Here is a 27526-nt window from a genome sequence, read left to right on the forward strand (position 1 = left end):
ATCCGGATTAATGTGCCCCGCGGAAGTGGACATCCTCTATATCTCCAGGATCTCGAAGGACGAGCAGGAATCCTGCCGGGTTATTTCCTGATGAAACCGCGAACTTCCTCTCTCGATCGGTCGAAATTAAAATGGAGCAAGAAGGTCGAACTGCAGACCTCCAGGAAGTCGCTTAATAGTAGCCTTAGGGTGGAGCCAAACTAACGTGCGTCACAACGGACGTTACAGTTACATTTTAACGAACGCATTTCGCTCATGGATCCATTAATCTCGATGGATCACAACATCTACGATGGATGTTGAAACGCATACTGTGTACCTAGCTCTAGGCTATGGCCACCCCACCACCAAAACCGACGTACGTCACAACGGACGTTGTACTTTAACCACAACAACGCACGTCGCTCGCGTATCCACCTCAATGAATCATAGCACAATTCTACGATACATGTTCAAACGCCTCCTGTGGTCCTATTCCTAGGCTAAGGCCATCCTAGCATCGAATCCGACGTGCGTCACAACGGACGTTACATTTTAACAAACCCATTTCGCTCATGGGTCCATTAACCTCAATGGATCATAACATACTTCTATGATAGATGTTGAACCGCCTCCTGTATTCCTAGTCCTAGTCTATGGCCACCCCACCACCAAAACCGACGTACGTCACAACGGACGTTGTACTTCGACTACAGCAACGCACGTCGCTCGCGTATCTACCTCAATGAATGATAACACACTTCTACGATGCATGTCGAAACGCCTCCTGTGGTCCTATTCCTAGGCTAAGGCCACCCTAGCATCGAATCCGACGTGCGTCACAACGGACGTTACATTTTAACAAACCCATTTCGCTCATGGGTCCATTAACGTCAATGGATCACAACATACTTCTACGATGGATGTTGAAACGCCTCCTGTATTCCTAGTCCTAGGCTAAGGCTACCTTAGCATCAAATCCGACGTGCGTCACAACGGACGTAATATTTTAACAAACGCATTTCGCTCATGGGTCCATTAACCTCAATAGATCACAATATACCTCTACGATGGATGTTGAAACGCCTCGTGTGGTCCTAGTCCTAGGCTAAGGCCACCTTAGCATCAAATCCGACGTGCGTCACAACGGATGTTATATTTTAACAAAAGCGACGCACGTCGCTCGCGTGTCCACCTCAATGTGTTCCAATATACTTCTACGACGAACGTTGTAACGAAGGACGACGAAACGACGCTCGCGTGTCCTTATCAGGGCGATCCTCCGATGACGCAGTTCTTCTACCCCTTATTAATCCCCGGATTCCGCCAGACTACTCCGCAGGATCACGACTTTGACGGGGATTGGCGTTCCCAAGATCTGAAATAAGTTTGCAACATCTTGACAAGGGCACTCTCTCCCTCGCAGTTAACCCCCTAACGACAGTCGACAGGCTGAAAAATGAAGGCCAAGCGAGGGTAACAAATGACCATATCGCGAACGTTGACGGTTGACGTATTACGATTTACGCCATAGCCCTCTTTTACTCCCGCCCCCGCAAACCCACCCCCGATCCACCAAGAAGCCCCATCGAACCAGCCTTAAACGAGATTGGCAGTACGGCGATTGTTAAACAACACGTTTTACGGAAATGGAGCTCCTCAGGGCGAGGGGGTGCTCTTTGCTTTTATTTCCCTTCGAGAAACTGCCCCAGGATCTTCTGTACTAATTAAAGAAAAGACTCCACCCCAGCCGGGATTGGAAAAGTTGCGAATCGGAGGTGGAGGATCCTCCCTTGTATCCGAGTACTCGTTCATCGAGTACCCGAAGACCCCCTCGAAGGCGATTTCCACCCTTCCTGGCTGTTTAAATACCGGGTCCGAAACCTCCCTCGGGCTGGACACTTGAGAACTTCTCGATGGAACAGCCCTGGGTGGGGTGTGTTTTGAAGACGGTAATTAGTTCGCGTTGAAGGGATGTTTCGCAGGTGCTTGATTCCGGTGGAGGGGCTCCTAAATGGGGTGTTATATCAGCTACAGGTAGGGATTTGGGAGTGCGGTATCTAGGGTGAGTTAATTCCGATGACGCTCGTTATTTCGGGCCATTTGGAATGGTCCGGATGGCACCTGGACTGGTGTCGCTGATCAAAGAGCACAATATGGCCTTCCCGATCCCGGGTCGTGTAAGACAACTCGAGTAACTCCTCGGGAAGGGCTTAACCGGGACGTAGGTGGCGTGCCCCGGGTCCTGGGGCCGGAATTCGGACACGTATAGTTAGGACTTGGATAGGGTTGGATTAAATTTACCTACGCAGACATTCGCCGGAACTTGGAGGGGCCGTCCACGAACAGTGCAGGTAGTTATGCCTCCTCCGAAATCCAGATGGGTTTTGCGAGCGTCTCCTGAGTAGTTTCGATGGAATTATTAGTGCCCTGGATCCCGCGCCGTCTGGTCCGCAATTGGGGATGGTCCGAGGGTCCTCCAGGGTCCAGCCTGGAATCGGTAACTCGATTTCCTGAAAAGTCAGCTCTGAAATTCTGACCAAGTTCGCTACTCACGTATCCGTTTAAGGCTCCTTCTCTCGTGTAATCGGCAACGTTAAGGTGAAGTGGAACACGCCCAGGAACTTGATCGACGTCGGTGAAAGAGGTTTTTCTAAATACCTACGTTGCCAACGTTCGTTTTTATATTGACAGAATTATATTGAGTATTGTTTGAAAAATTGCCGAATTATATTGAGTATTATACTAAATATCATACTCCATCTTTCGGTTTCGTACAATAATTGTAAAGAAATCGAAGTAAAACTTAAGAGATCCCCTGGATTCATGGTTTCCAAAGCTCTAATTGACTACAGACGGACACCCTGCGCCATCTGTGATTTCCGTGCCAACCTCATATTACCATCCTTTTAGCATAGCAGCGCATAAGACACTTTATTTTTGCTTTTATCTCGTTAAAGTACAAGTGTATCGATTACCAAAGTTTTCTAAATTGTCGTACAATAGTCCTGACCCTTTCGTTTCTTCTATTAGAGCCTTCAATAATTGTATATCAATCGAAATATGAGAGCTCGACACCATTTTGGTTCAGGCCTGGGCTGAATTAAAAAATTTGTTTCAAAAATCTAAATTTTGAAAGTGTCAGGATTATTCCTAGGTGCTCACGAGTCACGTGTCAAAGTTTCAGACGGTTCGATCCAAAACCCTTGAAAAAAAATGTCTTATTCGAACCGATTGACTTGAGGGGGATTTCATTTCACCTTAAGGTGATGTGACAGTGACTGACGGGTTTATCGTGTATGATACTTTTCTCGAAACCGGGTGTACCGAATTTTTTGAAAGTTTACCATATAAATAAGATGGCCCCGATGTAGGTCCTAATATCTATGAAACTTAATTTTTTATAAAGAACTTTATAAATGCTTGTAAACAAATTGTAAAAAATGAATCTTCACGGGTCTCTGGGTAATTCTTAGGGCTTCCGATCTTTTTTAAGTAGTACGTTTTCAGGCGACTAGATACTCCTAGTTCGGAAAAAAGTTTCATCGACGAAATGAGACATATTGCCGACAGAAATGGTAGGTATAAATTCTGTTACTTTCTTCGTTATGGTACCTTGGAAGATACTAGGGTGCTACGAGGTAAAATATTAAACGATTCAATATCGACTGAAGAAATAAAATTATTATGCAGTTTTTGTGGCGAACTGGGTTTCATCAAACCCATTGATTTGCAAGGTTTCCCTTATGGGATGTTTCGGACTATGTGTGTATGTGAATTGTTCTTCCAAGGTGGAGAATTAAATTTGGACAACGTGCCCATCAGGTACGCGTAATTACATGGATCTTGTGGTACTTTCGAAAGCGTATGGAAGGACCAGTTGGCACGACTGCCAGTTGGCAGCCTCGACGCACCCCCAATTTTCGAAACAGCCGAGTCCGTCTAAGTCGCTCCTCTTTCTCGTGTCGCACCCCTGGAAATCCCCCGATGTTTATTTCTGGAGGAGTGTTCGCTCCCGTCCTTCCTCCAGGATTTTCCTCCCAGGCTCGAGATACGTCCCGGGAGAAAGGGGGATCCCAGGACGAAGGATCGAGGACTCTCGAGGTGATTGATGTCCCGCTGGCGACATCCCGGGGGGAAGTATCTACTCGGCCGAATCAGGACTCGCCTAAGGACAACCCTTGGCCTGGACCTCCTCCAGGATCGGCGGATATTGGAAGCCCATTTGTACCTACGAGGTCCTTGTATCTTACCCTTGGCCCAACACTCGCCACTGTCCACGTCCTTAAGAGGATATGAAAGAGTTAGCCTATATATATCTGAGAAGTCAAATCGTTGGGAAAAGTATTACCCGAATTGGGTGTACTGATTCATATCAAATTTTACCACGGGAATATGCAGGTCCTAAGGTAGGTCCTGAAACTCATGAAATTTCAATTTTCATCAGAAATTTAATTACGTATCATGGACTAGACATGCACGTTTTCGATGTTTTACGCTTCTTGGAGACTTAGAATCGAAAATGAAGAGTTTCAGGACCTAACTCGAAGAATTTAGAATACCGTAGAAATGGAATATTACATAATGGGAAAATGTGGTAAATACTTTCACCAACGATTGCAAGAGAGTGCTGGCTTGTCATGCGGCTAACACGTGTTTTTAGAGCAAAAATTTAGTTGCAGCTAAACGTCACAGATGACGATGATCGTTCGTCAAAATATCAACAGTCATGAATTCGAGGGATTTCGGCAGTTTTGCATCGATCTTTTTATCAACACTTTACCGAAATGACATATAGAACCCTTTAGTTTGTATATTTTTCAATGTAGACTGTAAAAGACTTCAACATAAACATAAATGTCGGTAATGGGACGCGTCAGCTTATGTTCCCACTCGAGTATTCGAAACGGCATTCCCCCCAAAAAGGATATAGATGAATTTTACTTTATCGCCGTCGATTAAATTTCTCAGCGCCTTTCATATCCTCTTAAGACGTCGTGACGAGAGGTCGCTCGAGCTGGACCCAGGATTGCCTCCAGGACTCGGCGAGGACCTTAAAGAGGACCTCGAAGGACTTCGCACTTTGAGCGTCTTCCTCGAAGGGACATTTTTCTCGGCAAGGGGTAAAAACCAGGACCGTCCTTTAAACGTCAGGATTCTTGGACACGCCACTCCAGACTTTAATTAAACTAAGTTTCGGATTAACGGGGTCTTCTTTGGCGGCGACTATAAATAAGGGTGCCAAAGACGGATCAGGGGGAAAGTCAGACAGGATCCATCGGTCTTCGCGGATTAGTTTGCGATTCGAGGTCCTGAACGTACCGAGGTACCAGACGATCCTGACAATGGTCCTGCACCCGAAGGGCGCTTCGCGACTCGCCCTCAAAGATTGGAAAGAAAATTCCGCTACCTCGGCGAAAGCGGCTTAACGATTCCTTCTCTCCCTCGGGAGGAGGTTAATTTCCCGGGCTCTCTCGGAGAAATATTCTTTCGGGGATTCCTGGAGGAGCGCGATGGGAACGCGGAAGAGCAAGGGAACCCCTCGAAGACGACCCAGCCGATGTCAACCCCAGTTTCTCGCCAGGCTTTTAAACTCCTGATGCTCCCTTCCTTTCGGCCGTCGATTCCTTGTAGTCCAGGAACATCAAAATAGGGACGTAGACGTTGAAGATCACTTCTCCACTCGGAAACACTTCCACTCCCGAAATTCCAGCTTTCTCGGGGTCCTTAAATCACGTTAACTCCGATTATAGCCACTCGGAGAGTCGTCCCAATTCCCGGCCGGCAAGCCCTTTCATCGGGAATTTGGGGATCTCGATTCCCGATTTTCCCTGCGAGTTAGGGACGTCCAATTACCGGCTTCCGAAGTCGTTATCGTGCCAGGTCCTGGAGGCCCAGCTGCCGAGGCCGATGGAAGTCCCTTCCTAAGTTGAGGGAGGTCCCATCCTGGGGTAGGAGTGCATGAAAACGTGCACCTTGGCTGGTGCTTTCCTGGGTATACCTATGCAAATTCGGTCCGCGGGGGGCAGACGGATCGCCGGAATCGAACTACTTAGGAACACTCGAATTATCGGAGCTCCTCGCGGCGAGAAGTCGACGTCGAACTTCCGGTATCGATGGCTTCGCGGGATATCGCTCCTCGTAACCGCTCCAATTTCGGCATTCCGGGACACCTCCACCTACGAGTCATTTCTCAGAGTCGCACCCCGTACGCGGGAAAATATTTCGGTGGACCAATCAATTTGGACCCCCATAGAATATGGTTATTACGAACAACTTAAGGGCTTGACAAAATTCTTTGTTTAATAGCCATTACTTGATTATATTAAATAATTCGACAGATCGCATCGAATATTTAAGGAGTTTGGTACATTTATCCAATACTTGGAACACTTTGGTTGATCGAATTTTCTTTTTGCAAGATATTGAACCTAGATGTACCAACTCAGACAGCAGGACATGTAAAAAGCAGGAGGCATACATCAAGGGGATGCCATCGCAAGCCTGGATTCTAATTCCTCTGGAGATAATACTTCGTCCTGTACATTGTATTGGGCTGAATTCTATTTTCGAGCCTTGGCCGCGTTCGACTCTAAAAAACGTTACAAATCGATGAGTCTTCTTTGCCACGCGTGTCCAGGTGATCGGAGCTTTTTGGAACCCCCGGAAATGAGATGCAGCCTCCAAAGATTGTTTTATAATACATTCAGATAGGAACGAGGAAGGTAGATCTGAAAAAAGGTGCAAAGGTGCAGCCTAATTGTTCCAGCCGATCATGGCGTCACCTTTCCCCCCACGTAATTATCGATAATTAATGGATGGCTTCATCAGGAGGATTCGTCGACCATGCTTCGATTCGATTCCCTCGGTCGGCGATTTCCGTTTGATCCTGTTGACAAGTCGCTGATAACCATTTTCCCCTAAATTGGAGCAAACAGTGGGACCATCGAGATAGAAGGCGATACGTCGCCCAGATATGGAGTCGCCTCGGCTCGGTAAGGAGCAAGGGGATGAATCGATGGGCGTATAAATCAATAGACGTCCGCCGATCGAGGGATGAATATCAATCGGGCCTTTGGGGGAGGCTCCGACCGAGACTTCTTCGTTTTTCTCCCCTTCCTCTCCTGAAAGAGCACCCGGAAAAGCTCCGACGTATCTCTTTGCTCGTTTTCCATCGAGGATTGCCATCTTGGAGGGAACCTTGCGTTCCATTTCTCTCTCTTGTGTGTAATATAATTAATAATGGAATTACCAATTTGTTAATTATGTCAATATGTTTGTACATTCGAAAACGTAGGGCATGGGGTGAGGAATCCCGGTTTTAAAAGGATTTCAACTTTCTTTCTCATCTGTATGCGTCCAAAGGAGCATCGATGTATCATTTTGCTCATTTTCCATCGAGGACCGCCATCTTGGAGGAAACCTCGCGTTCCATTTCTCTCTCTTGAGTGTAATATAATGAATAATGGAATGAATACCAATATGTTAATTACGTTTCTTTGATTTTTCCTCCTGAAAAATGTAGGGCATGTGGAATCCGTCTTTAAAGAATTTCACCAAAAAAGACCTGATGTATCTCTTCGCTCGTCCTCCATCAAAGACCGCCATCTTGGAAGGATCCTCGCTTCTCATTCCTCCCTGGGTGTAATATAATTAATAATGAACATACTGCTAGTACGGTTATGTCATTCATTTATATTCTTAACGGAAAAAAAATACAATATGTAAACGAAGAGTCTCCATCTTCGGAGGATTTCCCCCGTCGGCCTAATTATTTTTCTATGACCCGGTCCGACGTCGCTATCTGCATAGCGAATTTCCCTAGTCGTTCCTTACCAGGTAGAGGTGCCAGCTCGTTAAGAAGGGGTCGATAGGCGCAGAAATCGATAGCCATCCACCGATCGAGGGATGAATATAAATCGGGCGAATCGGAGGAGCCTCTCTTGCCCTCTTCTTGAAATTTTCCACGTCTTTCCTGATACTTTTCTATATATTCACGTCGTAGTGAATTCCTCGTCCTCTTTTTCTTCAACGCGTCTTTCTACAGCCCCTTCGCGGAATGGACGTTCCGTCTTGTTTCCGTTTCCCGCGAGAAACTCATAAGGGATGCTGCGAACGATCGGAGAAATCCCGTCGACTCGGCAAGGCGAGAGATTTAACGGCGACCCACTCGAATCTCCTCTCGCGAATCCATATTCGCATTCATATTCATATTTCTATACACGCATTTATTCTGCAGGCGTCTAAACAGCTCCTTGAAATTCCTGCGGAATGGTCTTCCTCGTTTTAAAGATTTCCCAACCGCAGGTCACTGCTGTACGCGGGATAACGCACTTTGGGATCGACCCCTTTCATCCCCTTTCACCCTCCAGGGTGACAATCGACACCCTCGCATTCATATTCATATTTTTATACACGAATTTATTCTGCAGGCGTCTAAACACCCCCTTGAAATTCCTGCGGAATGGTCTTCCTCGTTTTAAAGATTTCCCAACCGCGGGTCACTGCTGTACGCGGGATAACGCACTTTGGGATCGACCCCTTTCATCCCCTTTCATCCTCCAGGGTGACAATCGACACCCTCGCAATCATATACATATTTCTATACACGAATTTATTCTGCAGGCGTCTAAACAGCTCCTCGAAATTCCTGCGGAATGGTCTTCCTCGTTTTAAAGATTTCCCAACCGCAGGTCACTGCTGTACGCGGGATAACGCACTTTGCGATCGAACCCTTTCATCCCCCAGGGTGACAATCGACACCCCCGCGATTAAAGCTCCCCAGGTGCTCGATTTTCGCGCGCAAAAAGCATCTTCCATATCCGGTCGCGTTTCGGGGCTAACGAGTGTCCGGGGGTAATCGAGGGCCGGCGGGGACTGTCGGGTTTTCCGGAAAAATTGGAAAACCGGACCGGCGTTTTTACGTATCGGACTGCACCCCGAGTCAAAATCGATGAATTTTTCACCCCACGGACTCTGTAGGATTGTTCGAGCGGGAGTCACCCCCGCGGCCGCTTTGTCGCGTCACTTTTTCATTCCGTTTCGACGAGGCGTCTCTATTAATTGATGACTCGCGAGCTCCCATCTCGATCGGGCCACTACAATTACGGAATTCCACCTCCCTGTCTCGGAGGACATTGTTAAAAGCCTCGGCGAAAGCTTTTCACGGCGTTACTTCGTTGTAATCGGAAAACGGACTCATATGGTGCAGTTGAGTTTTAGGGGAAGATACTCAAACGACAGGGTCACATTTTGAGGAAACTCGTGGAGGAAATCTGATTAATTAGAGAGGATCTGGCTGGGATGCCTTTATCAAGGTAGCCAGGAATCGAATACAGGACCTATATTGGAATGTCACGTTTTTTTATGCAAGCCCTAGGTAGGATATTCTAGGCAGGATATCCTAGGTTGGTCCAAATACCAGTATTGGTCCTGCACGTACTGGATAAAATCAATGACTGGAGTTTTCCCTGGAACGCTTTTTTTATACAGGGTTCAACGATGATACCATATCTTGGTCCTACTTGGATTTTTCTGAGCATGATCAACAGTGCAATCTATTCTTTTCGGGGCCAGAATCAGGATATTACCGAACGTAAAAAACTTTTTCAGATGTATGATCATGTCTTAACTAGAGCCTAGCTCAGCTTGAACAGGGGAGGTACAGACAAAATGATATTGCTTGCACAATTAAATCTTAAGAAGACCCTAGCCTGACGCTGATAGGGAAAGTCTAGATAAAATTGTCTTGAATATCAGTTTTAAATTCTGTCTAGGTCCTTGTTTCTTTTTTTTTGTCCAGAAAATGCCATCTTGAATGCATGACCATGTTTCAACTAGCCTGGCTATGGCTGGAAATTCCTAGCTTTGACATCCTAACTAGATACTATCTGAGATTCCCTAGCCTGGACGTTCTAACCAGGGCCTAGATACTATTTAGAATTTCCTAGTCATTTTTCAATACGGGAGATTCGCGTGCCGCGTCCTCCGAAAGGAAGCATGTGCGCGATAATCCGCGATAATTTGGAATAATTCACGGTAATTAGGGCGCAAAAGCGCGTGACAATTATTCCCCAGCCCCGAAACCTAGGTCGGATGCAATTTGAAGGAACGACGTTACGAGCGACCCTGGCCCGCCGCTCGTAATCGTAACGCGTTTTTGCCCGAGACGTAATTGCTCTAATGTCCTGTAATGACCGCGGAGTGCGCATAATAAATAGAACTTAATAATTGTGCTGCAGGGGGCCCTCCGAAATTGGGGTAATTTGCAGAGCCGACGCACATGGGGCGTCGGCAGGTTTTAAATATCGGAAATATTAATGAAGTGCGCCAACGTTGACCCGTTTACTTCGCGGCGCATGTATCTGCGTGATGACGTCGACGCGGAATTTCCGGAATTTTGGGAATTTCATCGATTTACGCAGACTACTCGGGAAAAAAGTATCTGCCCCAAATCGACGCTTCGGAGATGACGCTCGTCGATTTTAGTCGATCACCCACGTCGAAATTATCGATTTCGATTGAATTAGTACATTCTATATAATCCGAGATTAAGTAATCGTGGTTAAGAAATTAACTAACTAACTTCACGAGAATGAAACGGGACTCCATTGAAATTTCCGAGGTTTAATCGATTTCCGATATAACGCTCGTTTTCATCTCAACTTAACACGTGGAAATATATTTTACAGAATCTCCGAAGTTTATGTTGGTTCAACTGTAGAATATGATTGCTATATGAAAAATCAGATATTTTGTAGACAAGGCATAAGTCTTTGGCTGGTAACATTCGGTTAATTACATGAAGCATGGTAATAAATCATTTAAAATATTAAAGTAATTTTGTACATTTAACCAAAATATTTGGTTTATTGATTATTGGTCAGGGGATGTAAAATTCGGTTGACACATCCGAAATGTTTTCTGAAGCTAATTAAATGCGGTCAGTCAAACGATTTTGTTTTCTGAACCAAACGGTACGAAAACAGATACGAGATTTTATTTGCGGTTGAAATTAGATTAGATTAAATCATTAACGTGTTCCTATCGTAGATCATTTCATACTACAAATCCTCCCGTGCATTCACGAGGCTTATATCAGACAAGAGTTTTCGGATCGGGCAGCATTAAACGCAAATTTCCCATAAACGCTGAATTTTCGCGCAGCTCGCGAAGTGCAACGTGCATCCTAATTAAACGCTATCGGTCGAAGCAGTCCATCGCGTTACGGGAAGTTCTGTCCACCGAAAACTAACCGAGGTGTAATAAGCTTGTTCCCGGGGGATTATTAAACACAACGTTCCCACGTCAAAACATCGGCAGGGTCGCGGGGGAAGTTTTCCCGAGGAAGCCTCGGTGTGATTAATATTCCGAACTCTCCTCTGGCTTGCACATGCGGTTGCATCACTGAATTACCCTCGCCATCCGGCGTCACTCGGATTGCAGTCGGATGGTGGAGGTGCATCCCCGGGATTGTTCCTCATGGCGACTCTGATTTTCCAATTATTTTATTAATTGTTGAAGTTTCAGAGAAATGGAGAAACGTTTCTGCAAATCGGTCGCTGCGGTGGCCGCTAATCGTAGGGGTGGCTTTATATACGCGTAATGATAAAGTGCTGCAATCGGATTGCAGGTAGACGATGGAAGTGCATCCCCGGGATTGTTCTCCATGGCGGCTCTGATTTTCCAATTATTTTATTAATTCTTGAAGTTTCAGAGAAATGGAGTAATTTTTCTGCAAATCGGTCGCTGCTGTGGCCGTTAATCGTAGAGGTGGCTCTGTATACGCGTAATGATAAAGTGCTGCAATTGGATTGCAGGCGGACGATGGAAGTGCATCCTCGGGATTGTTCCCCATGGCGACTCTGATTTTCCCATTATTTTATTACTTGTTGAAGTTTGAGAGAAATGGAGAAACGTTTCTACAAATCGGTCGATTCTTTGAACATTAATCGTAGAGGTGGTTCTATGTAACGATAAAGTGCTGCATTCGGATCGCAGGAGAACGATAGAAGTGCATCCCCTTGTTCTCCGTGGCGGCTCTGATTTTTCAATTATTGTATTAATTCTTGAAGTTTCAGAGAAATGGAGAAACGTTTCTGCAAACCGGCCGTTCCTGGGAACATTAATCGTAGAGGTGGCTCTATGTAACGATAAAGTGCTGCATTCGGATCGCAGGAGAACGATAGAAGTGCATCCCCGGGATTGTTCTCCGTGGCGGCTCTGATTTTCCAATTATTTTATTAATTGTTGAAGTTTGAGAGAAATGAAGAAACGTTTCTATAAATCGGCCGATCCTGTGAACATTAATCGTAGAGGTGGCTCTGTATACGAGTAACGATAAAGTGCTGCATTCGGATTGCAGGCGAACGACGCAAGTGCATCCCCGGGATTGTTCTCCATGGTGATTTTGATTTTCCCCTTATTTTATTAATTGTGAAAGTTGCCCAGGAATAGAGAAACGTTTCTGCAAATCGGTCGCTGCAGTGGGTGCTAATCGTATAGGTCACTATATACACGCGTAATGTGCGTCATTCGAATTGCAAATGCCATTCGGCGTCACTCGGAATGCAGTCGGACGGTGCAAGTGCATCCCAGGGATTGTTCCCCATGGCTTGCGGGGCGACTCTGATTTTCCGCTATTTTATTAATTGCCGAAGTTTCAGAGAGACATTTCTGCAAATCGGCCGACTCTGCGAACGTTAATCGTAGAGGTGGCTCTGTAAACCCGTAACAATGAAGTGCTTCATTCGGATTGCAGGCGGAGGGTGCAAGTGCATTCGAGGGATTGTTTCCCATGCCTGTGATTTTCCGTTTATTTTATCAATTGTAGAAGTTTCAGAGAAATAGAGAAACGTTTCTGCAAATAGTCGCTCGCTTCGATTGCGGCTTAAAATTCCAGGTGGATTTAATCATTCGTTTTTGGGATAGATATTTACATTATCGTTTTAAATAATGCTGAGAAAAGTGCGTTTAATGTTTTATATTCCCCATTTTTTTGGTACACAAAATGTAATTTATACAATTACAGCTAATCGGTTATTCTAAGGTCATAAAGACACTTTTGTTCGTGAAAAGTTCTTTTCGATCGATCGAAAAAGGGATCGACTGTTGCGGATATGAAAGTCAGCCTATATATATGTGAGAAGTCAAATCGTTGGGAAAAGTATTCTCTGAATTGGGTGTACCGATTCGTTTCAAATTTTACCACGGGAATATGGAGATCCTAAGGCAGGTCCTGACACTCATGAAATTTCATTTTTTATCAGAAATTTATTTACTTATCATGGAGAAAAACCATCATGGCGTGGTCCGGGTACGTTTTTGATGTTTTACGCTTCTTGGAGGCTTAGAATCGAAAACGAAGAGTTTCAGGACCTAGCTCAAAAAATTTAGAATACCGTAGAAATGGAATATTACACAATCGGATTGGAAAATATGGTAAATACTTTCACCAACGATTGCAAGAGAATGTTGGCTTGTCCTGCGGCTAACACGCGTTTTTAGAGCAAAAATATAGTTGCAGCTAAACGTCACAGACGTCGACGTCAGTTCGTCAAAATATGAACAGTCATGAATTCATTGGATTTCGGCAGTTTTACATCGATCTTTTTATCATTACTTTACCGAAATGACATATAAAACCCTTCAGTTGGTATAATTCTCAACGTAGACTGTAAAAGACTTGAACATAAATATAAATTTCGGTGTGGGACGCGCCAGCTTATGTTCCCATTTCAGTATCCAAAACGTCATACCCCCCAAAAATGGTATAGATGAATTAGACTTTATCGACGTCGATTAAATTTCTTAGCGCCTTTCATATCCTCATAATGCTAGGAAGGCCCTTTAGTCTTGCTGCGACCAGGGGGTCGATTTTGTATCTTTGACGAGAGGGCTCACTTCTCTTACTGTCATCTCATGTGAATTTATTTACCCGATCCCGTATCCTCCGAGTGGAAGGGTGACACCTCTGGACTGAAAGTATAGGCCGATGCAATTCTGCAGTTGCAGGGGCTCGGAGGTGCGATCCGATGCGATGCACCGATGCGAGAGGTGCAGGTGCGATTAACGCCCCGAAATGCCTCGAAATGCGTGCATCGCAGGCGCATTGCCGAATCAGCCGAGTGCATTTGTAGCATTACTCGAATTGCTGTCGGGGCAGGAACGTCGGGACTCGTTTCCCGCGGGACGTCGAAGTATCGTCGGTCATTAGGCGAGCTAATTCTCGTGCAAATTAGTCGCGGGCCGATTACGCCCGGCGTGGCACGTAGTCCATTAGGGGACGTCCGTCGCAAGTCGCTTGTAAAATATTCCGCCCCGACGACGACGTGTTCGCCATCTTTAAGGGTGTTCCTCGAAGAGGAACCCCGAGAGGAGTCGGGGCGACCTCGAGGGAAGATCCTGCGGATGGTCTCAGGATTCGCGATTCGAGCTCGATGGGGAACTTTGATAAGGATCCAGGAAAAGGAGAAAGTTCGGAATTAAAAGTGAGGATGATTCTGAATTATCTGTGCCGAGGACTATAGAGTCCCCATAAGAGACTAACGAGTCAGTCGTGGAATAATCCCTGAAATTGAAGCACTCGGTTCTCATTTAACTAATAATGAGCTCCTCGATAACTGTCGAACCTCCCAAAGCTTCAGCACGTAGGTAAAGAATATCATTGGATGCAATAGTTAGACTAATTGCACCCAGTTCGTTTCAAGAAGCGTTTCGATTGCGTAAAACGGGATTTCAGTTCACTTGGGCGAATTCGTTGGCTTTGCTCAACTAAAGTGTCATGGTTAAACCGTTTTCAATATTTTAGATAATATTCTAGGTGATAAGCCGAATATTTTGGGTAACTTTGGCAAACATTTTGAATATTTTGGACGATGTATCGCAATAATTGATGTAATCAACTAGAAGTTCACTTGGACGAATTCTTTGGCTTTGCTCAACTAAAGTGTCATGGTTAAACCGTTTTCAATATTTTAGATAATATTCTAGGTGATAAGCCGAATATTTTGGGTAACTTTGGCAAACATTTTGAATATTTTGGACGATGTACCGCAGTAATTGATGTAATCAACTAGAAGTTCGTGGCCAATGAATTTTACCATTTTCTTTATCTCGAATTTGGTTCTTGCAAACGGCACCCGTGGAAATGAGTCGATCCTCGCTTTCTTGGTTCTGAAAAAATGGATAACCACCTCTTTGTACAAGGAGACCCGCGGCGGTATGTAAAAATGTGGAGCAGGGTGTCAAAAATGTCCCGGCTAAGTGCGGAGAAAATGGCGGTGCAAATTACGGTGTAAACTGTCGGCCGTTTCGAAGTCCGCGCAGTGCGCATCGTAAAATGTACACGGACGGTCATTTGACGTAATTGCTTTCGGTGTACGGTAATGACGGAATCGCACCGCTGACACCGAATGAGCCGGATGACGACTCTCTGACGAGGATGAAATTAAAAGAAAATTATTCATAAGCGTTATCACATAGAGTTACTTTGCGATTCGGAAAATCATGTTCCTCTCTCTGCTTGGCAATGAACAAAATCGGTCTTGCACATTCTGCAAGGCCATAATCAAAGCTTGAACATGCAGTCCAAGATCGAAACTTGAGCATGCAGGATCAAGATTTAGATCGAGCCGGATGACGATTCTCAGACGAGAGTGAAATTAAAAGAAAATTATTCTTAAGCATTATCACGTCGGGGAAATTTGCCATTAGGCAAACCACGTTTCCCTCTCTGGTTAGCAATGAACAAAATCAGTCTTGCAGGTCCTGCACTGCATTAAGACTTCAGCATGCAAGACCAAGATCGAAATTTGAGCATGCAGGATCACTACTCTCTGATAAGGATGCAATTAAAAGAAAATTATTCGTAAGCATTATCACATCGAGGAAATTTGCCATTAAGCAAACCACGTTTCCCTCTCTGCCTAGCAATGAACAAAATTAGTCTTGCACACTCTGCAAGACCTAGATCAAGAATTGAGCATGCAAAATTGAGATTAACACTTGAGCATACAGGATGAAGACCTAGATCGAGCTGGATAACGACCCTCTAACCAAGATGAAATTAAAAGAAAATTATTCATAAGCGTTACCACATCCAGGAACTTTGCTATTAGAAAAACCACGTTTCTCTCTGCCTAACAATTAATAAAATCAGAGTCCATCTTACACTTTCTGCAAGACCAAGATCGAGATCAAGACTACGTGGTCCTGGTCTTACATTTGCTCATAACAATTCCTCTCATTCTCTCCTGCATCCTCCCCCCCCTCTTTTTTCCTGTTCCAAAACTCTGGTAATTTCGAAAACTTGCTAAAAAAAAAGTGTTCCTACCGAGATACGGTTCACGACATCGGGGGTGGTCCCCTGGTCTTCTTCGGGGTCTTCTTCGGGCTGGTGTTCAGGGTGTCGCCCCATGGACTGACTTCCACGGCGCTTAACTTCGGTGATTACATCAATTTCGAATCGATTTGGCCCCCCCGAATTACGAGAAGTCACCCCGATGCGAATTTAATTCACGCTCGCCCTCGGCAAGCGTTATCGGCGCCGCCATTATGATTACGTATTTCGGTCTCGAAGCACGGAAGCTCGTCGATTCGAGTTCACCCCGGTAGCCATCGAGCCACCCCTTAATTCTTCAGGGCGACAGCCCTCGACGAAATTTCCCCCTAGCAAAAAGAGGGTGGTGAGTTCCCGCCGAACCTGGGAATTTATCGTCATCGGTATCGCTTGGAATGAAGAATTAACGAGCCCGAGCTTTATTGAAATAACCTACGCCCTCGTAATTCCCCCACTTTTATTTTACGGGTACTTTCGCCAGGTAGCACGTATGATCTCGTGTCGGCCTCAACTTTCAGGGTCCATTGCAAACTTCACTCGCCCTTCGGAAGGATGGAAAGCGAAACGCCGCTTATCGACCGAAGGATATATCAGCGTGCCTCCCTGTTCCTCGAATATCTCTCTTCCCTTTACGCACGTTTTATGGGGTGCTCTAGATCAGCGGGAAAATCGAGGGCTCCTCCACCAGAGTTTCGGGGGTCGTCCATCCCTCTGGTGGCTGCAATTATTTTTTATTCAGGGGCCGGAATGTGCATAAACCGGGACGTTAAGAGGCCCAGGCACGAATGTGCCGACCGTGAGGAAATTTCTTTCCGTGGCCCGGCAAACTCGTTTAACCTCGTGCCCGGTTAAAGTTTCAGGGTCGTAATGCACGAGGCGCACGGAGAATGCTCCCAGTTGCGGAATTCCTCCGCGGAAACCCCGTGTCGGAAATGCAAAGGTTCCTTCGTGTATCGAATGTACTCGCGTGCGCGTGCTCTGTACGAATCCCTTGGCATAATATCGCCGTTTCGTTCGCCGGAAGAGGAAGGGGGCACTTTTCTCCCCCTTCTTCGGGAACTTCTCGAGGACAAAGTGGAAAATTTCAACCACCGTGTGGTCTCGGCTTCCGGTAAATAACATTCGCTGCGTGGCCGAAACTCGAGTTTAAACTTCTACCCCTCAAGCACGCTATGTTACAGTTACGTGACCCTGGAGTAACACGATATGCAACGAAAGTTATTTAAAAGATACATCCATATCACATAATGTAGAATGATTACCGTCAGGTAACATTACGAACTTGGCAGCATTGCGGTTACATAACACTGGCATAACATATAACTTGTTATCGATGTGTTATGTATATGTTTCATTATTCGTTTCATAAAAGGATTACATAGTTGCGTAGGAAATAGTTTAAACTTTTGCCCCTCAAAAGTTATTTAAAAGATACATCCATATCACATAATATAGAATGATTACCGTCAGGTAACATTACGGACTTGTCAGCATTGCGGTTACATAACATTAACATAACACATAACCTCTTACCGATGTGGTATGTATATGTTTCATTATTCGTTTCATAACAGGGTTACATACCTGCGTAGGAAATAGTGATCCGAATTTCACTTACACGTTACATATGTGTTACATTACATATTAGAAACGTTATGAAACGGTTATACAGCTGTTACGATGCACTGATGCCAACGGAAACGTTTCCCCATATTCTCAGAAGCAACGTTACGCTTACAAGTATGAAAGTTGTAATTACCAAAATAAGAAAAAAAGAAAAGGAGAACGCGGCCCACTTTACCTTTTTAATTTTTCCATGTACTGCAATGCCAGGAGAAGTTTCTCAGAAAAGAAAAGAAAATATATACATCAACAGGTTCACGTTTCGTTTGGTCCAGCATCCAACTCGAGAGGATAATCCGGGCTCGTTTCGCCTTTCGTTATCAGGAACTTTGAGGAACATGGCGAGGGCATGGAACGGCGTTTCATCCAATTTCTGGCATAAGGTCCGAACTCGAGGGAGACTTCGGTATCCTCGATTATCCCGCGATGCATAATTTTTCCCGGAAACGACCTCCACCCTCGATCTGGAAGAGAGGCCATCCCAAGATGAATAAACGACGTTCCATTTCTCCGGCTCCATCCCCGTCTTTTCGATCTCCACCCTTTAGGTCGGTTCCACTCTGGCTGTTGACCACAGCATCCCTCTCTCTCTCTCTTCGACTCCTTCTCCTTCGGCTTTCTCTCCCTCCATCCCCTAACGTACTTAGCCTCGCTCTCTGATTCATGAACTTTGACCCGGATACCAGGGCACACCCGACGACGCTATCGTGCCGAGCCGGTGCACCACGTGCACCCCGTACTTGTCGAGCACTCGAATTAGTCCCACGCGCGGTTAGTCCTGCTGATCGAGTTTCCGAACTACCCCCAGGGTGACGCGCCGCACCCCCGGCACCGCCGGAAGTCGCCCTGCGCGGGCTTTCTTCGGCTAATGCTGTCCTCGGTAACTACTTTCGCCCCTGCGCCTCGTAAAAGTCTTACGGCCAAGGAAATTACCCCCACCCCCGGCAAAAATCCGATCAGGATTCCACGGGTGAGGGTGAAATTGTCGCGAACTTGCGCGAACTGTTTAACGAGATATCGCGGCTGGGGGATGCTCTGCGTCTCACGTCTTGGGGTCTCGTCTGGGCATGGGGCTATGACAACTTGCACCCCCACCAGCTGCGTCGACTTTTTATTTCACAGAACAATGAAACTCTCGTTTATTTACATTGTTATCGACGAAGAAACGTGGCGGGTTTGATGGGGAGGGTGCAAGTGGTCCTGGGCTGTGGATGTGCTTGGGGTGCTTGGACATCAGCGAATACGATTCCCTCCTTTGAGAAGTGATTGTCTTTGATTTCATGTGACAAACATCAACGTAATTCGGCAAGGAATGACATTCTTAAAATTGTGACAATGTCTCGCTGATTTTCTAGGATTTCCAGTGATTTCTTCTTGAAGTCTCCAGCTGATTTTCACATTATTTCAATAATTAAAATGCATGATTTTACCAGGGAATAACCTTTCGGCTCTGCTACTGCTGATTAGGTTCGTCCGGGTCTGATCAGACTGGATCAGATTCAACTGGACCAAATTTCTTTTTATAGATGTTGTAACCCTTTGTCCCTATTTTATGCGATTAGAACTGGTGGATACCGATGGATAAGTGCATAGGCGTCTGTAAAAAATAATATGCTTATTTCGGTCGGATCTGGTCAGGTCTAGTTTGGGCTGGTTGTAATATTGCCATACCTTAAGCCTATGTCTGACCAGACCCCGTGGTTGCATTATGTCAGCCTACCCGCAAATTTCAGTGTACATATAATAGACAATACACCTAGGTGGAAGTGACTGGTTTTAATCCTTTCATTCCCATTTGTTCGTACCGATAACCCGAGGTACCATACAAATTGCCGAAATTGTCTCGAATTTAGCGACTTGGAACATTCAACTTGTCGCATCTCTAATTTCCTAGCAAGGACTGTGTACGAGGACGCGGAATGCGTTCTTCGAAGTCGATGGCATTCTTTTCAGGATGTCCGAATAGTCGCTTCCGGTTCAGGTGACGCCTTCTCATACCACCTCAGGGATTCAATCTCAGACTCCGTTCTTGTTCCAGGTGAACGGTGCCTGGAGTCTGCCAGGGTTCGTCTGCGACTTTTACATAGCCATGGACGTGACGTGCAGCACGAGCTCGATTTTCAATCTCGTCGCCATTTCCGTGGACAGGTGAGCACGGCATACCTCTTTTCCACCCTTCCGGTTCACCTCGATCAGTCGCGACCCTTTCCGGCCTTCCAAAAAAATCCCCAGTCAAGAGTTAGCCTCAAACCGAGCGATAAAAAATGTTACCACCACTATTCGTTACTCCTTAATATTATTAAAAATTAAAAATACTATGATAATTCGGGATTTCAAGAAAAAAAAAATGTTCACGTGGTAGGGAAGGGTCTCAGGTGCGAATGGGAGTTCTTCGCCTCGCTTTTCGGGGGTGGTTTCCCTTCAGAGGATCATAAATCGCGCCGGGGTGCGTTCACCCCGACCGGGGGTGGGAAAACGTCCCAGCTCGCGACGTGGCGGGACTTTTCGAAACGCGGGCCCGGTTTTTGTCGGGCGATGAAAAGACTCGTCGCGGGGGGTCGCAGGGGAGCAGGATGAAAGGGGCTGATTTTCAGGTTACGTGCCGAGAATAAAGGGACAGGGCGCGTGGTGTCGCAGCGAGTGTATAAAATTTACCGCCAACGGCGAGGAACGACCGGGTAAAAAGCGCGAATTTAACGAGGCCTCCTTCGGCGCCAGAAAAAAAAAGAGAGAAAAAAAAGAAAATCACTCACCGGCGATACCGTCCCCTGGAGCCCCCCTCAAGGCGAATGAGGCACATCCCGCGCTACCGCTTATTCGAAGGGGAAAAAATGAAGGGGATGACTGCCAACTTATCAAAGAAGGCGCCTTCTTTTTTTCAGGAAGAGTACTTATTTTAATGACGCGACAATTTCCGCGAATTTCCGCCCAAAGAGAAAGCCCTCCCACGCCCCCGCACGACCGACTCCTTTGCGCCGGCCGTTTCGGATTTTACTTCAAAGGAACGTAAGTTGCCGAGCTGTTTAATAAGGACGAACGCGCTCTCCTTTGTCCGCAGACTCTAAGAGGATCGTTATTATTTCGTGATAAAAATGTCGAAAAACGTCCGTTCTCGCCGAGATGAAAGCCGATGAGCTCGCCCGGGATGAAAGGGGCCGCGATTTCTGGGAGTCCCGGAAGTTGCGGGGGGTCTTCGCGATTCTCTTCGTTCTCACTTCCCCCTCGTCCAGTGTTTTTTTTTTCCTTCGACATTTCTGAAAGGATGGCCGGGTATAAACCTGAAAATATTTCCGGATTCAGGGAAAAAATTCGAATTTCACCCCTCGGGGTTAGCCGGATTAGAGGCTGGCGATTTCGAGGGTGGTTGGAGGTTCTGGAAACGATATCGCTGCGTTTTCGGGGCGCAATTGAAACGGGAAAAAATAAAAAGTCGATCCGGGACCTGGTCGCGCACTTGAATCGAACTCGAACGGCTCGAGTGCTGGTCAATGGCGTCGATTTTGCGGGATAAATCGGCCGGGCGGCCATCGGTGGGTGGTGCTCTCCTCGAATTTGAATCTGAATTGCAGATACATCGCGGTGACCCGGCCGATAAAATACGCCAAGCACAAGAACAATAGGAGGGTGTGGCTGACGATACTGTTCGTTTGGGTGATATCGGCAGCGATCGGCAGCCCGATAGTCCTGGGGCTGAACAACACCCCCGACAGGGTGCCGGACCTCTGCCTGTTCTACAACTCGGACTTCATTATCTATTCCAGCCTCTCCAGCTTCTACATACCCTGCATCATCATGGTGTTCCTATATTACAACATATTCAAGGTGAGCCCGCCCTTTTCCAGGTCTTCATCCTGTGCCTCTTCCCCCTAGAGTGAGTGGAAAAAATTCTCCCGGAAAATCAAAAATGAAAAACCTCCACCAACTTGAACAATTGCGCCCATAACTATGAAGTTGGTCTAACTCAGAAACCCGAAGAAAGTAGATCAATTTCAAACGTGCATCCGTTTACATTCCCAATAATATGAAGTTAATTTCGCAAAAAGATAAGTTTTTTTTTTTATCATCGGCATTGTTGTATCATTTTATCTCGAATGTTCAATACGTCTACTTTTTGGCGGTGCATTTGGACTTCTTGAGATGAAATTTTGTATGGAACATTTCCCCACCCTGTGGTTTCCCCTGCGACCCGGGACAATCCAAAGTGCCTACCGAAAAGGGAGGTAAATCGAGGAAATTCAGGTGCATCAATTAAAGGGACAGTTCTGAAAAATGGCAGCCATGTTCGGCACGCGCTCGCCGGATGAAAAGTCGGCGCTTCAAGTTGGGCTCGTTTGCAGGCGCTGCGAAACCGGGCGAAAAAGGCGCGGGCCGCCCGCAAGCCCAATTTAGGGATGATAAAACCCGGAAGCATAATCGAGAACATCGCTCACACTCGCAGGTGAGCAAACAGGCCAGGTGGAGGGGCGAGGGACGCCGCGAGGGGACTGGTTCGCGCATGCGCAAGCTTTAATTCCGGCGGGACGACACCCTGAATAACTAACTACCTCGTCTCGAATTAATCGCCGCGCCCCGACGCCGACGCCACCGGCCGCTGGGTCGAGAGTCGACGCCGAAGCGGAAAACGCACCGGCCGACCGGCGCGGATCGGCGGAGGGAATCCCCAGGGGTTCCCCGACCTTGACCTCGGACTCAGCCTAGCAGGGGATTCCCTCGAGAGGGCTTCCCCCGGATTTCCCACAGATCTCCCTCGGAATTCCCCGAAGAATATGGAGCCTGACATTGATATCTGGACCTGGGTAATTACGGCTCACTGACAGTCGTCTTCTGGCTTATTTCGATGGATTAAGGCGGTACGAAAGTGGCGTCTCGATTATGAAACTTTTCCCTGAATTGAGTACACCGAATCGTTTGACACTTTATAATGTGATTATGGAGGCTTTAAGGAAGGTCCCAACACCCGGCAAATTTCGTACTTCATAATAAATATTAAGAATGTCTGTAAACAAAATTTAAATGAAATTCAGTTTCATGAGTGTTGGGACCTTCCTTATGGGCTCCTATATTTACATTGTGAAGTTTAAAACGATTCGATACACCCAGTTCGGAGAAAAGTTTCGTAAACGAGATCTCTTTGAAGCCACTTTCAGGTCGCCTTAATAGTAATTAAAACTGCTCGAAAGAGAGGAAATGCGAATCGAGGAGCGTGCTGGAAGTTGCCTTGGCGAAACATCGCAGGTCGCAGAAGTTCATGGACGTACTTGGTTTGTTTGGTTATTTTCAAATTAATCATTAGAAGTAAATTATAAGTCGTGGACAAGAAATTGTACAGGACTTTTCGACGCCATTTTCAACGAGGATAGCGACATGCAAAGCCCGTGGACAAATTCTATTACATCCTGAGTTGCATTCACAAGCAAACGCGCATTTCAATGCGCAAAGTGCGCGTTTGTTCATGAACGCAACATAGCTGCGCCCCTGCAACAACCATAACTCCTACTTGAAATCCCTTTACGTGAACGGGCCCTAAATCGAAACAAAAGTCGGTGTAAACAGTAAAAAAGGGAAATACGATGCATCCGAAGGAATGCATTTCAAAGTTGAGAAGTCAACGGTTCTCGTCGCGAGAGTCTCGTCCAATCTTCGCGGACAGTTACTTCGGGAACTTCTTCCGAGGAGCGCGAGGAACTGCAATGGCGAATTCGCTTCGACGAGGAATGCATTGATGCATTTTGAGACGAAGTTCCCTGAGGAAAGGGACGGCGTTTCCCCTTTGTCGGCTGTTGCAAGGAACGCGACAATACCTCGCCGTTTTGCCCTTGCTCGAGATAATTCCTGACAAAAGCGAGCGATCAAAGGCGAAACGACTTCTCGGCAAATCGGATTCGGGGAGACACTTGTAAGTGCTTTATCGGTATGGAAGTCGCAATTGGTATCGATAGGTACATGACGATTGGCTTGGAGGACCTTGCTTTTCGATTTTTGACCTCCTCGCGGCAGACCTCCCCCTCGGCCTTCGGTAAGTTCAATGGGTGTCTGATCGTCCTCCGCGAGAAAGTAGTGAACGACTCTTGACTAAGATCACGCAGTGGGTATTCTGTGGCAAGGTTTGCGGAAACTGCACTGGGGGCAGCCGCCCTGGTGGCTCCAGGCCTCGAAGAGCCCACGAACACCGCTTCCGGAAGCAACGAGGACGAGGACGAGACGCCCCTCGACCCGGTCGTCGTCATCTCCAACGACAAGAGCACGGAGTTCTTCCTGGCCACCGTCGTCGAGGAGGCTGCGTAAGTCCGATCTTCCTCCGTTGGCTCGGTACCTTGAATCGGTCACAGCATACTGATTTAATGCCGAGAGTGCTTCATCGCTTGAAATTCTGCATCGAGGTGGAGCTTGCCTAAAATAAATGGTTCTGAGCTAAGGTGATATGAAAGAATTAGTCTACATATATCTGGGAGGTCCAATCGTTGGTGAAAGTATTCTCCAAATTGGGTATACCGATTCGTTTCAAATTTTACCACGTGAATATGGAGGCCCTAAAGTAGGTCGTGAAAGTCATGAAATTTCGTTATGTAGAAAAAATTTATTTACTTATCATGGACTAGAAACAACATGGCGTGATCCGGGCACGTTTTCAATGTTTTACGCTTCTTGGAGGATTGGAATAAAAAATGAAGAGTTTCAGGACCTGGCTCGAACAATTTAGAATACCAAAGAAATGGAATATTACAAGTCAGGTGGGAAAATACTTTCATGGATATAGCTTCAGTTTCCGAAAATGTACGCGTAATGGAATTTGCTGCAATTCGAGATAATGCTGACGTAAAAATCTGCAGGAAGAAAGCGCCGTGATGGCTAAATCACGATTCCGGTTTGACACGTTTATATGCGATTATAATGCCAATTTTTAATCCAAGAGTGAGCATTTCATTGGAACCGAAAATGTTAACCGTGTTTCACCTTAACGACGTATTTCAAACGCACATTTTCGTATGCGTACGAAAGGCTCTTGGGTCAAATCATCGTTTACCCTAAGAATTTAACAAAAAGTACGTGATGGCTAAATCACGATTCCGTTTTAATACATTTATATGAGAACATAATTTCGATTTTTAGTCCAAGAGTGAGCATTTCATTGGAACCGAAAATGTTAACCTTGTTTTACCTTGAATGACATTTTCTAAACGCATATTTTCGTATGCGAACGGAAAGCTCTCGGGTCAAATCATCCTTTACCCTAAGAATTTAATAAAAAGTACGCCTTTAATCCGCGCACCGAGTGATTGGTGTAAATAGAGTTAACGGCGAGCTAAGTCAGAGTTCCGGCATGACCGTTTCCCGTCGGTTGAAATACTGTCTTGGCTCTCGAGCGACAGGATCGCGAGCAAAACAGTTATTTTCTTGCTTGCCAGGAAGCGGGGATCGAGCGGGCGGGTCAACTCGGAGTCCCGTCTCTTAATTGGCTGGCTTCTCTAATTAGGAGAACATTACTTCTTGCCGGGGCCGCAAACTTCGACTTTGCCGAGCTAGCTGGCGACAATTGCTATTCCTGAAGAGAGGGCACCGCCCACTGGGTGTCGCGCAGTGATGAGCAAAATGGGTCTTGATCGTATAGTCTTGGTCTTGATCATGCAATAAGTGCAGGACCAACACCAAAAACTGACCGTAATGTCAAGTCCAAAACCATGACCAAAGCTGCCACGTTGATCATAGTCCTGCATGTGCTCATCACTAGGAGCTAGTGATGAGTAAAAGTACAAAGTTGCACTTTCTGCAAGACCAAAACCAAGACTTGAGTATGCAAATCCAAGATCATGACCAAAACTGCCATGGTTTTGATCATAGCCCTGCATGTGCTCATGGCTAGTGATGAGTAAAAGTACAAAGTTGAACTTTTTGCAAGACCAAAACCAACAGTGAAGCAAGATGTTTGATCTCGAGTATACAAGACCACGACCGGAGCTATAATGTTCTTGGCCGTGGTCTTGCATTTGCTCATTACTAGACGCGAATGGAAGTTCCCCGATCCGTCTTCCGCAAGGAACCGGGGAGGAGGGAATTAATTACAGCTTGGGAACCGCTTAGACGCTGGGATTAGAGACGCTTCCAAATTTGACATTTCAGTTGCCGTTTCAGTGCGGTGGCTCAGGCTCAGTTGGGTACCCAAAACGTAAGGAAGGACTCCGGTTACGACGCCGCGGCCAGCAGCGCGGTCGTCCACGAAAATACGGAGGCAAATTCTAGTCCAAGTCCGAGTCCTAACCCGAAGGTGGCGTCGGCGCCCTCGTCTTCAACGTCGACGTCCACGCCACCCAGGGGCGAGACCAGCGTCGGCTCCCAGGCCAAGAGGAACGGCAGCAGCGCCGGCAAACAGGAGCTGAAGAGGCTCAAAAGCGCCAGTTCTCTTCTGCCCTTCCAGCTGAGCCGATCTCCCAGCGGCAAGTCAGGGTCGTCCTCGAAGAAGGACCAGAAGAACTCCAACACCAGCTCCAAGCTGACCATCTACAAGGCCAATAAGGCCAGCAAGAAGAAGAGGGAGAAGAGCTCCGCGAAGAAGGAACGTAAGGCCACCAAAACCCTCGCCATCGTCCTCGGTAAGGATCCCTGTACAGTTCCTCTGCATCCTTCCGCCAGATACTCTAAAAGGATCGGTAAGTCGTGGAATGCGTCTCAATTAAATTCATCTTAAAAGAGAATGAAAAGGTGTAGAAGATATTTCCATCCGGGGCTGTTTTGTTTAATGGTTCATGGAGTACTTAAGGTGAAAAAACAACTTCAAAATGTCTGGAATTGGCATATTTATGGAGGCTGGAAGTTTCTGATTATTTTCTTCCGGGTGGACATGATGTTTCGATTGGAATGCATTTCACAACGTACCGATGCTCCTTGATGGTCATTCTAGGGTAGGGTCTGGTAGAGTCACTCCAGGATCTGCATCCTCGTGTTACAGGAGTGTTCCTAATTTGCTGGGTACCCTTCTTCTCCTGCAACGTGATGGATGCGATTTGCACCAAACTGGACTGGGATTGCCAGCCGGGGTTGACGGCGTTCATCGTCACCTCGTGGCTGGGCTACATGAACAGCTTCGTGAACCCCGTCATCTATACCGTCTTCAACCCCGAGTTTCGGAAGGCGTTTCGAAAGCTGATCAGCGTCTAGCCCGGTCGCTGGGAACTCCGGAGGTTCCTATCGTTGGTCGCTCCGCGCAGCATCCGGCGGTCCAGAGTGCACTCCAGAGGAGGTGCTGGAATCCCAAGATGTGCCGATCAGGATTTTGCCATCCCGGACGTCTCTGCAGCTCTCTGACCGGTCGATCGGTAAGGCTCCTCAGTGATTTCGAGTTCCGTCGGTCTTATCTCGAATCTTGGCTTCGGGGCTTCTAATTTGTCGCGGGATTGGCCTCGCGGGTCGCGACCCTATCTGGCCCTGGAGCTCATCTCGGACGTGACTCGGCGCCAACTTATCGAGGACTCGAAAACTACCTCTGACTAAGTTGGGCCGTCCGATCGATGTCGCTGACCAAGTTCGGAAAATTGCAATCGCGAGGGCAAGTCAGCTCTAAAGTTCCCTCCACCCGGAACCGCCATCGGG

General features: G+C 46.6%; 1 protein-coding gene across 1 annotated transcript; it reads left to right on the plus strand.

The window, feature by feature from the left end:
* The first annotated feature begins 292 nt into the window (after window positions 1-292).
* Window positions 293-27094, plus strand: LOC105698590 (dopamine D2-like receptor). The gene is made up of 7 exons (XM_023433253.1): window positions 293-358; window positions 19980-20089; window positions 21511-21763; window positions 22279-22379; window positions 24046-24222; window positions 26060-26529; window positions 26886-27094. Exons 1-7 carry the CDS (start codon window positions 293-295, stop codon window positions 27092-27094), a joined length of 1386 nt encoding a protein of 461 aa, XP_023289021.1.
* The last annotated feature ends 432 nt before the right edge of the window (window positions 27095-27526 follow it).

The sequence above is a fragment of the Orussus abietinus genome, unplaced genomic scaffold (genome assembly GCF_000612105.2).
Source record: "Orussus abietinus isolate OABI.00-Male unplaced genomic scaffold, Oabi_2.0 scaffold31, whole genome shotgun sequence".
NCBI lineage: Eukaryota > Metazoa > Arthropoda > Insecta > Hymenoptera > Orussidae > Orussus > Orussus abietinus.